This window comes from Melopsittacus undulatus, chromosome 3, assembly GCF_012275295.1.
Source record: "Melopsittacus undulatus isolate bMelUnd1 chromosome 3, bMelUnd1.mat.Z, whole genome shotgun sequence".
Lineage (NCBI taxonomy): Eukaryota > Metazoa > Chordata > Aves > Psittaciformes > Psittaculidae > Melopsittacus > Melopsittacus undulatus.
The window spans coordinates 111,787,713-111,802,731 of NC_047529.1; the positions used below are offsets into that span (position 1 = coordinate 111,787,713).

At 44.0% G+C, this 15,019-nt stretch overlaps 1 protein-coding gene across 1 annotated transcript; it reads right to left on the reverse strand.

The window, feature by feature from the left end:
* Positions 1-13,903, reverse strand: APMAP (adipocyte plasma membrane associated protein). Its single transcript, XM_034061224.1, has 9 exons — positions 13,791-13,903; positions 11,568-11,684; positions 8,252-8,367; positions 6,641-6,733; positions 5,223-5,339; positions 3,786-3,960; positions 3,207-3,341; positions 2,751-2,943; positions 1-948 (listed from the first exon to the last, which is right to left on the reverse strand). Exons 1-9 carry the CDS (start codon positions 13,880-13,882, stop codon positions 739-741), a joined length of 1,248 nt encoding a protein of 415 aa, XP_033917115.1. The 5' UTR covers positions 13,883-13,903; the 3' UTR covers positions 1-738.
* Positions 13,904-15,019: the final 1,116 nt, after the last annotated feature.

Below are 15,019 nucleotides of genomic sequence, written 5' to 3' on the forward strand. Positions count from 1 at the left end.
TTTTAAACCAGCTGGAACTAGTCTTTAATAACATAGAAAAATGCAGCTTTCATTCATCATCTGACTACAGTGCTATAACGAAACACAGGAATCCACAGATCACGCGCAAGTTGATTCTGCATCTTGATTAACAGTTAATTGTAGTGTCTGATGTTGATTACACAGGCTGGAACTGAAGAAACCCAAATGGTGTAACTCGATTTCTAGGCATGTTCTGGATGTTGCTGCCTCTACCACAGCACCATGGTATGACATTAGAACATGCACTGTAATCTCTCCTGAACAGGAGGTCCTAAAACAGAAATAAACACATGCAAGACATCCTCTTCAATTCGAATCATACACAGTTAAATTCCATACATCACAAATCCTCCCAGTATAAGAAAACATACAGTTACATTAAAGGTGACAGATGATATTTAGGACAACTCCAAACAGAGCTGGGCATGGAAAAGCAACAGATTTTCTTTAAGGAGCACATAACAGTATGAAGATGCCCCACCATACTCCTCAGATACCAACAATGAGGCATGCCAACTCCAAGACAAGAGCAGACAAAACAAGGAAAAGGACAAGTACAGCGAGCTGTACATTTTCCTCTGGCACAAGAACAGAGCTACTGCACATGAACAGATTGTCTTTCACGTTTTGTCCTTGGTCACATTCTGGCTGAAGCACACACTTCCCTCGTACCTCTGGAGTATTCTAGGACAGCGGCACTTTATCATGGATGGGCAGTTAAACATGCTGAAGATTCAGTCTGCAAATAAATGGAGACCGGAAGGAGCCCAGGTAAAGATATCCATTGTGCTCATGTGCCTCACTAACATAAGCTACTGTTACCCCATTGGGATCATGAAAGCTTCTTTTGTAGGCTCCTGTCTCGCTTAGTTCAACAACAAGGCTGTATTTGGGCACAAATTTTGTCACAGTTTCCTGACTCAGCAACTAAAAGAAAAAGAGAAAAAAAAACAGAATTAACAACAGAAGACTTTGTTCTCCACAATTAGATCTCAGACACCCAGACAAAGACCACTCTCCTTGGAAGAAGCAGCCAAGAACATAAGCGCACATTTTGTGTAAACAGTATTACTCTGTTCTATGTTCACCTTTTGAATTTCAACTAATGCTTTAACACATGGTGGTTTTCCTTCTGTAGGACCAGGACGATTTTTAAAGCCGTAACTGAGGCTCTAAGAACAGGTCAAACTAACTGTTCATCTAGAGCCTGGTGGATGAAAGTAAGGATTAACCAAAGTCACTGTCTTTGCATGTGTACTACCTAGCTATCTTAATGCCATCTTCTTTCTCAACAGAGGCAATGTAAGCATACAAACTTGGAAGAAAAGGATGCCAAGAGAAGACCTGGCCAAGGAAATGACCCTGTAAGAGGCCATCCTAAAGTGTCTATTCCTTCACTGCAGTAATACCTCACTGAAAAATATAATTTCACATTTTCAGTTTTTCAAATCTTAGAAGTTCAGTTACACCAGTCCAGAGAACACACTGAGCAGTTTTCAGATGTTGTCATATATTGCTACCAAGGACTGATACTTTCAAGCCATAATTGAAGACACATGTAAATTCATGTACCTGTGTTAACTCTACTCACTCAAGCTGCTTTCTTATGGAGATATAGTTTTTCTCTCTCTAGTGAAGGCTTCAGTCTATTAAAAAACCCTGTTCTTGCATTTGTCACATTTGCTGGAAACATTTTTTTGGCTTGAAAAATGCTGTATTTATTCTGAGAATGAAGAGAAGACATCTTAAAATATCAAGGAAGAATTCAGAAACTCATTCTTTTTGAGGAACATGCCTTTTTCCCCCTTGGATTTGTCTGCCTAGAGCTCAAAACCAGACTGATACTGTCCCTCACGCTTTCCACACAGCTGAATGATTTTGCAGTTGATCGCTTCCACTGGCAAAAAGGTGTGAAGACATGTATGAAGGAAATCTCACCAGGCAGTTCTGCAGCCACTCCTCTTGGCAGGAATTAAAAAGTCTGATATTTATTTTCATTGAGAATAGGTTAATGGTTGGACTCAATGATCTTAAAGGTCTTCTCCAACCCAAGTGATTCTATGATTCTATACACAGGCTTAATACGTTAACTTTCACCTTAAATACTGCTTGTTTATTTATTTGGGTGGTTTTGAAAAGTGTTTTCAAGTCTTTGTACTGTTTAAAAAGCACCATGCCACTTCTTCAGCATCAGATACTCCTTATAAAATACATTATTCTTGCTCATCCTCATCCTAAAGGGTAGATGTGACACAATAACGGGCACATTGAGTCAGCACCTAGCAGCACACCTAACATGTACACTCTCCTAGGATGCCTAGGGTAGTCATTAGAACAGGTCAGACTTCCCAAATGCTCTCGAGATATCTGGCAATAAGTAGTTTAGGCTCTTTGGGCACAGAGGTGAGGTCTTCACATATCCAGCTGTAGATCCTGTGTTGGTGCATGACTAGGGCAGAAAGTCTTTTTCCATCAAGATGGAAAGCAACTTAAGAGATGTGTACCTGCTACTCAATGCGTACCTGCTACTCAGAAGTAATTGTTAGTTTTATGAACACAAAAGGGCTGTTCTGCCTGGGGACAGCCACAACAGTTTTAAACATAGCACTAAAAATTGTAAAATCTTCTTGTCAAGAGGAAGAACCAGGGCAAACTAAATATTTATCCCTTCTACTCCTATACTAAAGGTGATTTTTCTAAAGAATATTTTTTTTACTTTTTTTTTTTACCTTAAATATCATTCTTTTAATCCATGGTTTTTCAGACAAGAAATCCAACAAAGAAAATCCAGGATTGGGCCGGACAGCTGCCATAGCTACCCAATATCCTCCAGAGCTGCTTAATCTGATATTATCTGGAAGGCCAGGCATATTCTCAACAAACATATCTGCTCCACCTTTCATCAGCCCAGACACATAATACCTGAAAGGTATAGACAGTAGGATTAGGACATCTTAACTCAAGCATGAGCTTAAACCATTACAATAATAAATACAAGTCCCAAAAGGAATGGACTTCAAAAACTGAAACTAATTGATTTTTTCCTTCTTTTGGTGCTGGGAAATGCAGCACAGCCTCATTCTGCTCCCCAGGAAAGGAGCCTATGATAAAAAGATTATGCAGTCCAGATTCAATTCATTTATATAAACAGAAAGTAGTAATAATTTCAGCAAAATCATACTCACCTCCTGATTCTAGCCATGGTTGTCTCCTGCACCAGGACAAAGTCTTCCGCAGGAGAGAGCTGGACACCATTGGGAAACCTTAGCCCCACCATTAAGACTTTCACTTCTTTTGTCACTGTGTCATATTCCAGCAGACTGAAAAGAAAGAATATGATTTAGAGTGAAGACAGATTTACTCATCCTGGCTTTCTTCTCCAGGCATCAGATCTTCTCTCACATGCACTTCACCCAAGTTAAAAAGCCAGAATAGCCAGGAAGTATTTGTTTATGAACAGAGCAGAAATATTAAGGCACTTGAGAGTGGCAGCGTTCATGAATGATGTAGGCTGGATGTAATGCCAACATCTCCCCTTTTAAAACAACTGTTTCATACAATTCCTCTTGAAGGAAAAAGAGGAATCTCAATTATTTCACTGCAGTTTTCTTTAGCCACATCCACACCTTCTCTCACCCTCTCCTGGGCAGTGCAGTGTTTACACAGGGGGTGCATAAACAGAAAGGGACAACCAAGGAAGTGGTGGAATACCTTCCTACAGCTGAGCTTACAGTAAGTTAAATGTCTTAGGAAAAGATACTTGCCGCCCATCATCTGAGCCTTCCATGATCAAGTATAAGTAGTCTCGCCTTTGCCATTTGCTACTGGAGTCAGTGAAGTAGATTTTCCTCCCATCCCTGGTCACTGTAAGGTCATTCACAAATGACAGCTTCTGACCTTCAATTAGTGTTCTGGTTGACACAAGCATTTTCGTTTCACCTGGTTACAAAAAGAATTAAAAACAGAAGACATACAGGACAAGCTTTTTTAATGTCCTGCCTTGGAAAGGAGTGAAATACTAACAGGAAATTAGCAGGTACTTCATCTTTTTCTCATTCATGCCTCTGTTAACTAATAAGATTCTGGGCTATAACAGAACAACTCAACAACAAACGTGAATGACCAGAAGAAAATGTTCTTTGGAAAAATTGGAATAGAAGATGATGTTCCCTACTGGTAAGTGCATGACTTTCCAGGTTTCTTAAGCTCATATGAAACCAAGTACTAACTCAGCCCCTAACCCAATAAAAGGATGCAGGCAAGCCAAACACTGTTGCCTCTTTCCCTGTAAATTTGTAGGAACAAATAGTACTTTCTCAACATTTCTCATCAACAAGCATCAGAAGGTTCACTAAACTGCTCTGCCACATTACCAGGCAAATCTCTAAAAATTAACCAAAAAGCTATTAAAATAATCTTTGGGTATGAGTTTTCGGTTGGTTTGGTTGGTTTTGTCATGACTGAGGCAATATGGCAGTTGTCCCATCAAAAGGGGAGACCTTGATCATACACTCCCAATGCCACACAGTCTGAGCCCTTCTGTTACATCTCACCCAGCATTTGGCTAGCCCTCCTCTCCCTTCCTGAAGCCAATTTGGAGATGTAAACCGTCAGAAAATCAACCCTACACGAAAGCAAATCTTGCTTTCTGACAGCACAGCTCCTGAAACTGAGTTCTGGCTCAGGGACGTACAATGAAGGGCACGAAGCAATAGTGCTTTTCTCAGCAGGAACAAGCCACTTGATCTTCAGCAGCACCAAAAATACATCTTTCTTCACTTTCTATCGACTGGAGTTACAGGGAGTTAAAAGCTCCTCACTAACATACTGCAAGGTCAAAACAGAAACAAAAGTATGGCAAAAAGCTTGTGTAACAGCAGTATTTTTAACTCCCTTGATGAAAACTGAAGCAGCTACATAAAGCTTTATTCATGGATCCTGAGGTACCAATTTTAACAACCAGAAAGCATATGTCACAAGAAGATAAGCCACTGGTAACTCTGATCCAGACATACAGATAGAGAGATGAAGTGATTGCTACAAGACAATAAATACCAAGTCCTGCATGGTATATTTCATCCAGACAGCTCCAAGGCACTCTACAAAGCAGCAGGCATTGCTTTGCCTGCAATGCCTGACAAAACTGCAAATGAAGCCCAGGTTTGTCAGTGGAAGAGACCTTCTGAGCACAAAAGTCATACCTGTACCGGGATTAACTTCATAGAGTCCATAATAAGCATCTGCCACAAAAAGGGTGTTATTTGGTCCCACTCTGATGCCAAGTGGTCTTCCACATGTTGGCTCATCATCACGGGTTCCTTAGGAAAGAATTTTAAAATGGTTTTCCAAATAGAAATAAATACAAAGCATTCAGGCTACCTACACATGTCAAACTGTACACACAAGACTCTGAAGACTTTTTTGTGAGGAAGACAGGGAATACGACAGCAAATCTGTATTTGTCTACTTGAGTGAGTCCTGAGGAACATCTGTAGTTTCAAAGATCAGCAAGTGAACTTCTGGAGAAGCCAATCAGCCTTTCCACATCCCTTCTGAACTCAAAGCAGGGCAAGATGAAGTCTACACTCCCCAATACCTCGTTGGCCCCAAAGAAATAGGGCAACATAATCTTCCCACCTCTCCCAAGGTGTATGAGTTTAGAAGAAAGGAGCTTTATATCTGCTATATAAAGGAGCTTTATATCTGTTCCAATCCACATTCATGCTTAAGCAGCAGCTGGAAGTGCAGCTGGCAGCAGACTGGCTGTCAGTGCCAAGGCTGCCCTACCTGTTAGGCACCCAAGAGAGCTTCCAAATCAGTCCAGAGCCTAATCATAGAATCAAGCAGGTTGGAAAAGACCTTCAAGAAGAGAAAGCTCAGGGGTGGCCCTTCACCTCAGAATTCTGCTGACTTCAGCTTCCATAAATACCAGGCCAGGTTGCTGCCCATTTTTTTGTTTGTTTGCTTATTTGTGACATGTGCTTTTCCTAGATCAGCTAACAGGAAAAGGAATGTTATTTGTGATGCACTTCAACCTTGTCTTTCTCTGCTGGTGTTAGACAGGATCTTCTACCAACACATCAGGCATTTTAGTCAGGCACTGGAACAGGCTGCCCAGAGCAGAGGAGTCACTGTCCCCAGAAGTGTTCACAAACCATGTAGACAAGGTCCTTAGTGACATGCTTTAGGGGTGGCTTTGGCAGTCCTGGGTCAGCAGCTGGACTTAATGATCTTAAAGGTCTTTCCCAGCCTAGCTGATTCTGAGTCATCTATGCTGCAGCCTTGCGAGAGTGCAGGCCTTGTAGTCATGACATAAACCAAGTGCACCCACTCTCATTCCTTGGGCCCTTTGTTCTACTGTTCCTTCCAGTGCTTATATACATATTTCCATTCATGCTTCATTCATACAAATCTATTCATATTTCTGTTATCATAGAATCATAGAATGATCAGGGTTAGAAAGGACCTTAAGATCATCTTGTTCCAACCCCCCTGCCATTATAAATCTCTATCAAGGAAGATATGCACTTGCATGAGGAAACTGGGCAGAACACCAGTTTAATCAACACAAGCCTTGACCCAGACACTTTGAGGCACATGATGTTCAGATGTCACTCACCACAAGGACCGTGGCCAATTCTGGCTATTGTTTGTATTTCACCATCTTCAATTTTGATAATCTTCCCATCAGCTGTCCCAGTAAATAGCACATCTGCAAAAACAACTGGTGTGATTAGCTTGATCACAAAACTTTAGTGGCACACATCCTTCTATACAATCCTTCTATTAGCATGTTTAAGGTAAAGTAACAGTCTTCTTCAGTCATAGCAACAGAATAAAGGGGGAAGGGGAAAGATGAAGGCAAGCAAGAGTATTTAGTTAGATTTTTTTCCAGCTGAGAAAGAAGAGGAAGGATTGAAGCCCTAGGAATTACGAGTATGGGATATAAAGCTTTTCACCCATAGTAGTCCAAATCTTTGCTTAAAGATGCATGTAACAACTTCATGGCTAGTCACTATGTTGATCCCTCTGGGCAGATTTCTAAATAAGCATCAAATTGGATCAGGCACTGCATCCATCCTACCACTCTTCAACAAGAGCCTGACTAGATAAGACTTCTCATTCTGATACAGTCCACAGGCTGCTGGACATCTGCCAATGCTCATATTGTATCAGGTCTGAAGAAGAATTGCAAAACCCACAGCAACTGAACAACCACCCAAATCCAAATCATTGCCAAATTACTATATTCATGCCAAGTGATAGCATCAGGCAGATTCACTGAATACAAACAATGCACAAACTTTTCCTTACAACCAAATTAACTAAAAGACCACTGGATTTGAAGAGCCCACTGCTTCAACTTCTCCATCTCCAATTTAACTGATTTAGCTTTCAGTTTGCTAATTACACTTTCAAAAGGGAATAAGAAGACTTCAACATTTATTCATCCCAAACTTATTTCCAAACAGATTATTTCACCCATAAGTCAGTTGTCCCTTACAGGAAGATTTCCTTCCAATATCCAATGAGACTGACAAAACATTGAAACATTACCAGTACAGCTACCTTGTTAAGAAACTGCTCAGAGGTGGTGTGGCAGCTGTAATGCATGTGCCACAAATAAGTACATACACTATTTATCAATCTGAGATATTTTTTCTCGCATATTAGCAAAAATTAACACCACAAAACTTGGCTCCCTCAACAGCAGTCAGCATTAAAAGAGTAGGCATTACCCTCTAAATATTAATTCCCAGTTAACAGCTAAAGAGATGAAAATTGGAACCACTGCCTCCAAATATAAATGGCCCCTGACTACCTTGTTGCTGCTTTCAGTCCTGGAATACAGTGATTTTTAATCTGAAAACAAGATTTATTTTATACCGGGTAAAGAGGAGAAAAGCAGTATCATAGAATCTCAGACTGGTTTGGGTTGGTAGGGACCTTTACGCTAATCTAATTCCAACCCCCTGCCAGAGGCAGGGACACCTTCCACTAGACCAGATTGCTCCAAACCCCATCCAACCTGGCCTTGAATACTGCCAGGGATGAAGCAGTATATAGCAGCCAGGTTTTGTTGCATAACACATGTATTTCTAGAAAAACCCTGCACATTCAAAATAACTTGCAGAGTTTGTTATCTAAGAGTTGTACTGCTGAACAAACCTTGACCAATGCAGCAACATTTTGAGACCCTTCTTTAAAAGGTTATTTTGTCAGTGCTTACCCCCGATGTTGGCAATGGACTCGGGTCCAAGCAGCTGATTTTCCCATAACCTCTCAGCTTTCCGCAACTTGACATTGGGCTCAAGCACACCCGTCAGGAGCGGAGGTTCCTTCAAACTGCAAAACAGAACACAGACCTCATGATCCCTCCCTTAGATCTGCAAACACGCTTGAGCAACGCATTGCACCATTTTCTTTTCCTGGTTTGCCAACTCCTGCAAACCTGACCTATGTCTTACTTACAGCATATTTCCAAAAAGAAAACACAGCTGACAAGCTGAGAAATTGGCTCTTGTTCATCAAGGATCATAATTTTCTGGTTCTGATCAGAAAAGTTGCAGTTATGTTTTCCTAAGACATATCTGGAAATCCATACAGCTTAAAGTCCAACAACACTTTATCGCTCTCTACAATTACCTGAAGGGAGGATGGAGCCAGGAGGGGGCTGAGCTCTGCTCCCAAGGAACAAGTGACAGGACAAGAGGAAATAGGCTCAAACTGCATCAGGGGAGGTTTAGGCTGAATATTAGGCACAATTTCTTCCCCAAAGGGCAGTCAGACATTGGAACAGGCTGCCCAGGGTAGTGGTGGAATCACCATCCCTGAAAGTATTCACAAACCGTGTAGACAAGGCCTTCAGTGACATGGTTTAGGAGTGGCCTTGACAGTGCTGGGGAACGGTTGGACTGGATCATCTTAAGAGTCTTTTTCCAACCTAGCTTATTCTATGATTCTGTGATTTCTGCACTGTCACCACACAAATAACTGCTTACTTATTTAGCTGAACAAGTTGTTTGAACCAAAATATATTTCCCAAGTAGAGATAAGAAAATTCCAAAGCAAAAGAGCTTTAAAATGTAAAAGCATGGCATTTTACAGCACACTGAGAGCTGACACTGTACAGCGCTTTCATAATGAAACAAATAATAAAAATTGCTAATTGGCATATAGCTAGGGAAAAAAGTGCACCAGTACTTGGAGCACCAGCACACACCTGCTTCTGTACCAAACTGAAACACATTCCTGTTCGTGACTTGAATTTATTCCCATAGAGAAAGGCCAACCCAAAGCAGTAAGTTATATAAACTTAATGGGTACAGACTCAACTCTCAAAATAAGGTAAAATCTTGCAAACCTTTATTCACAAAAATAGCCATGTTCAAGCCAACTGGTGTTCCAAATAACTATAGAGATGTGGAGAAGTAGTGAAAGGCTTACACAGCTTCAGCTTAAATACCAGGCTCAAAAGCACTGTGCTTCAAAAACAGCCTTAACTGTGCTGGCAAACTTCAAGATGTTTGAATCTCTTAGGTTCTTACAAACCTCACACATAAGCCCCTGCAGCCCCCATGAGTTAAGGATTTCAAGTTACTACTAAAAACTGCACACATGTCCAAAGTGGTAAGCTTATTAGAGGTTCATTCACAAGAGTATGCTAAAGACTCCTCCCATGACCATATGCAAATACCTTCCACCTGTAGAACCTTAAAAAGATGAGTTTTGACTCCCAACCTTGCCCAGGTTCACAAGATCCAGGACCTATTTGTAATCAACCACACTGCAACTCATCTGGTAAAAACCATCACAGTTTCTAAAGCTGCAGTGACTGGAGGAAGTCAACTGAAGCTGCAAACTATAAAAGCCATGACAACTAAGGACAACAGGTTCACAACATGAAGAATTCAGAAGGAGGGAAAAGATAGATACTTTTATCTGTCTGGCTACAGGCAGCAAACCTTCCTTTAAGTATCTATTACTACAGTGGCAAAGCCAGATGAATTACTAGCTTCTGTCACAGGTGATTTACAGCAGAGTTGTCTTCAAAATCCTAACACAAATTCAGTTTTCATCCCTTTTTCCAAGCATAAGAGAGGTTAAGATGAGAAGCACAGCCTTCTGATAAGGAACTCATTTGCTGGGAACTTTGGACAGCTGTGTTTGCAAGCAGAAAATCCTCCCCGAGATCAATATTATCCAAGACAGGCTCATAGAGAAAGGAAATAAACCACAGTTGCAGGACTTTCACATCTGATCCCTATCTTCCCTCTTATTCCTCATTATTTCTAGTGGCTTACAGGAATAACATCACTATTGGCAAATGAGATTTCTCAAATGTGTCCTTTCACTGAAGGGATTGATTCAGGCCACATTCGCATCCTTGAGCTTTTTCCAAACATCTCAAACATCACACAGAATCATCCTTTCTACTGTACAGACTGGAACCACCCCTAGCAATTAAGCTAACAAGGTAATTGAGAATGTACAACAATGTAAGACAGTGATTTGGGCAGGAAGAATAATTCTCTCTGTCTTATAAAAGTCACTTAAAGTAAGAAATGTAAGCATGCAGAATGCTTTTACTCTGCACAAGAATCAGACCAGGCCTATATAACAGAAAAAGCATCATAGCCTTATCCTACTGGCTTTCAGAATTACTGTTCAGTTGCAATGTACTTCAGGGAATTGGGATTTGTTAAACCAAACTACAGCAGAAAGCATTTCATTATAATTTGAAATAAGGCAGATTATGTCTAATAGCCTAGTGGCAAGTACTACCACATTAACACTTTCTTTCAGCTCTAGAGATATTTACAGTGCTGTTGTTCCTTTTCAGTAAGGATTTATAGAGATGATAGTAAATATCAGACTGAGCATTTTCACTTACTTCAATGCCAGGAACATTAAAAAGCCTGACTTCACCCTCTGCTAGCAGTCAAAGCACAATTCCCATAACAGGTCACATCATCTCACATAAAGGATTCACTGTTATGCTACACATTTGATACAAACCTCAATTTAGACAGGGCAGGAATCACTTTGCTGCATTACTTTATGAGATTTGGCTTTAAATATAACATCACTGTGTGGTGCACTACATCAACCCAGTCAGGTTATCCATTTTGAACTTACGTACTCAGACAAACAGTCTCTTTTTGCAGAACTACAGTAACGGGTGCAGCTTGGTCCTTAGTGAAAATGCAGTTCTTGCCTCACAGAAGGCAAGAGTGCGCATAAGGAATCACAAGCGCCATTGACACCTTGGACAGCATTAAGTCATTCAGCTCCTTCAATGATCAACAGCACAAGACAGCTCAGAAACAGGCTGGGTATGCAAAGCAAGCCATGGCAGTGGATAATAATACAATCACTCCCCAGTTTCTTAACCCAGTTAGAAACCCTTTACACAGTTGACTCCTGTTTGGTGAGGAAAAAAAAAAGCCACAACCAACCAACCCAAACCATCAAAACCAGCAGCAGAACACATACAAGAAGTCATCCTTCAACAACATTTATTTCAAAGCAATGCAACAATTTACCTTATAGGCTGAGGGTCTATAGGACAATCCAGGAGAACCGTTACTCCAAGCAGAGGTACAGTTAGAGATGCAGCCAAAGTCAAGAAAGTAACCCGGAACACCTTGCTGCTGTAAGCACTGCCAAACCAGACAAGAAATAGGATTAGCATGCTAAACTGTTTCAAGATACAATAGTCTACAAAATCTTTAATGGCCTATTGCTCCACAAAAGGAAACAGGAATACTTTTACCTAATCACCATCCTGAATGATTGCTAAGGTCCATTTTGAACTCACTGAGATAAGAGAAAGGAACATTTACATCTGACTCAAAACCAGTAAAAACCTAGAGCAACACAAGAGTAATATGGACCTTCCCCCAACATAAGAGGGACTTGGAGCTGTTGGAGCAAGTTCAGAGGAGGCCAAAGAGATGCTCCAGGGGCTTGAGTAGCTCTGCTCTGGAAACAGGCAGAGAGAGCTGGGCTGGTTCAGCCAGGAGAAGACTCCTGAAGGGGAGACCTTAGAGCAGTTTCCAGTGCCTAAAGGGGACAACAAGGTACCTGGAGAGGGACTTTAGACAAGGGCCTGCAACGGCAGGACAAGGGAGAATAGTTTTAAACTGACGGAGGGGAGATGGAGAGGAGACATTAGGAAGAAATTCTTCCCTGTGAGGGTGCTGAGGCCCTGGCACAGGGTGCCCAGAGAAGCTGTGGCTGCCCTTTCCCTGGCAGTATTTCATTCTGATGACCCTGAAGGGCAGAGATAAGAATCTACAAAAGTACTCCAAGCTGAACAAACATAAAAGATGGGGAACTAAAGAATTAAAAAATCATTAACTACTTTATTTAGTGGAAGGCAAAGCAAACACCACCACTTCCTTACTGCAGCTACTGCATGTAGTTGCAGTGAAGCTCATTTTTTATAAAATTCCTAAACAGAAAATTGTAAATGAAATCTTCTTTAACTTAACCACAAACAAATAAGATTTATAAAATTATTCTTCCTCAGGCATACAACGCAGTTTTTAAACCACAGATTATTCTTTAAACTATTGCCAAATATAAACAGGCTAATCAGGGTTATACAGGATTTAATTACACACGCAATAAACCTGTGCAAGCCACAACGGGATAACTGCTTTTTCTTCATAGCGAGATATAAACTGTGCTCAAATGGACCCATTGAAAAAACAAAACAAACAAACAAAACACACCATAAATTAAACTGTTTGATTTATGCTAAAAGCTCTTCCTGCAGTGTGGCAGGTGTGCAGGCCCTGCCCCAGACACTCCTCCCTCTGTCAGCCAGCCCCAGCAGAAGATGAGCACTGGGGAGAGGAGCCTGTGCTGCAGGGTTAGGTGTAATCCCAGGCTGACACCCACGGAAGCCCCAGCACCAACCTGCGCTGCCACCCAGGAGAGGAACCAAGGCCTCCCTCCAGCCCCTTTCACTGCCTCCCCCAGGGCACTCTCACCCAGACCGGGGGCTCCCCCACCCCGGCCAGGCCAGGCTGGTGGAGCCCCTGCATTTCCAGCACAGACAGAAGAGAATCACAGAACCAGCTGGGTTGGAAAAGCCCTTCAAGCTCATCCAGTCCAACCGTGCCCCAGCACTGCCAAGGCCACCACTAACCCATGGCACTGAGGGTCTCGTCTACATAGTTTGTGAACACTTCCAGGGACGGTGATTCCAGCACTGCCCTGGACAGCCTGTTCCAATGCCTGACTGCCCTTTGGGGAAGGAATTGTTCCCAATATCCAGCCTAAACCTCCCCTGGTGCAGCTTGAGGCCGTTTCCTCTTGTCCCATCCCTTGTTCCTTGGGAACAGAGCCCAACCACCTCCTGGCTCCATCCTCCTGTCAGGCGGTTGTAGAGAGCAATAAGGTCCCCCCTGAGCCTTCTCTTCCCCAGACTAAACCCCCTCCTCCCCGGTCCCTCAGCTGTTCCCCATCACACTTGTGCCCAGGCCCTACATCAGCTCCGCTGCCATTCTCTGAACCCAAATATCTCCCTCAGGCCGGGCTCAAACATCACCCTACAACACATCTACTATGAACGCTCCTCAGCTCCCCGGACCCTCCCCTCGGGTGAATCCGAACAACCCCTCTCCCGGCCCAGGCCCGACCCTCAGCACCCCCCACACCGTCCCTCCTCTCCGCTCAGGCTAGGCCCAGGCCCAACTCCGCGGTCACCACAAGCACCTCTCCCCTGCCCATGGCGGGGGGACAGCGCCAGGCCCCACCTGCCCTCCTTGTCCTGCTGTGCGTGGCTGTCCTCGGTGATGACCTGCGGCCGCAGCGGCCGGCGCTGCCGCAGCCCCTCCGCCTCATTCATGCTGCCGCCGGCGCTGCCGCCCTGCCCCGCCTCCTCACACACCCCCGCAGGCCCCGCCTCCGCGCTCCCCTCCGCCCGCAGCCGCCCGGCCAGCCGGCGGCCAGCATGGGGCTGCGGACCCCTCCGGTGGGGCTGTACCTGATAACGGCTGTAGAGCCTGATAACGGTTACGGGTGGGCTCCGCCGCTGCCCGCTGGGCGGCCTGGGGCTGCCGGTGCGCGACCGTTCCTCTGCCGGTCGCGACCGCCAGAGCAGCAGGGCCCGCAAGATGGCGCCAGGAAACCGCGAGGGACGGAGGGAGAGCGGGCGGGGAAATGGCGCCCGGTGGGAGCGGGAGGCGGAGGGGCCGCAGAGGGGGTTCTGGAAGGTAAATCCTTCTTGGGTTCCTAGTAGCGTGAGCTGCCGGACCCGCCGTTGTGTCCCCCTGCACCCAAGGGTGATAACGCAGGCATGAAGGCTGACACCCAGCTTGGGCTCCCAGCACATCCCTGTTGGGCACAGCACATACCTCTCTTGGCTAACACCGTGTGCTCAGCAGCAGCAGTGCTCAGTAAAGATCCCTGGTGCCCGTGCCAAGATCAGCCCCGGGGCTTTGGGAGCACTGCAGAACACTTCTAGCACGTGAAACTCGAGTGCAGCTCAGCAGACAAGGGCTGGAACAGGGACTGGCCCGGCTGCCAAGGACTGGGAAAGGTTATTTGGCATCATGCCTAGGAAACAAAACACGTGTGTTTTGCAGAGAGGGGCTGTGGCCAGGATAGGGCTGGGAATGGCTGGGAATGGCTTTGCTCTCTGCTGGGTTGAATTCAGGCAGCAGCAGCTGCAGGAGAGCTTAGCAGCGCTGTTCCCTGCACACCCATCTCACCCCAGGCCCTGGGGTAGTGTTCCACATGAGGCTACTGGGGGTGCAGAGGAGTAAAATGGCAACTCCAAGGTCTAATAGGTAGAAAAAGAAATGTGATTGAATCTTCCTGCATGCCGGGTGCAGGATGAACACTGACAAGCACTGGGTTTCCATTCAACTGCAACCACAGGGATACACACCAGCTGCAGAGGAACCGAAGCAAGAGGGCAAAAGCTGCTGTAGTACATCACTCACCATCAATGGTTGTGGGCTGGTAATTTTGCACAACCATC

Bases quoted from the DNA above. Each gene is read 5' to 3' on its own strand.
- APMAP (XM_034061224.1), bottom strand. From the start codon at position 13,882: ATGAATGAGGCGGAGGGGCTGCGGCAGCGCCGGCCGCTGCGGCCGCAG. The intron at 11,685-13,790 runs GTGGGGCCTGGC...CTGGTTTGGCAG, and splicing joins CAGCAGGACAAGGAGGGCAG to TGCTTACAGCAGCAAGGTGT. The intron at 2,944-3,206 runs GTGAGTATGATT...TATACCTTTCAG, and splicing joins ACCATGGCTAGAATCAGGAG to GTATTATGTGTCTGGGCTGA.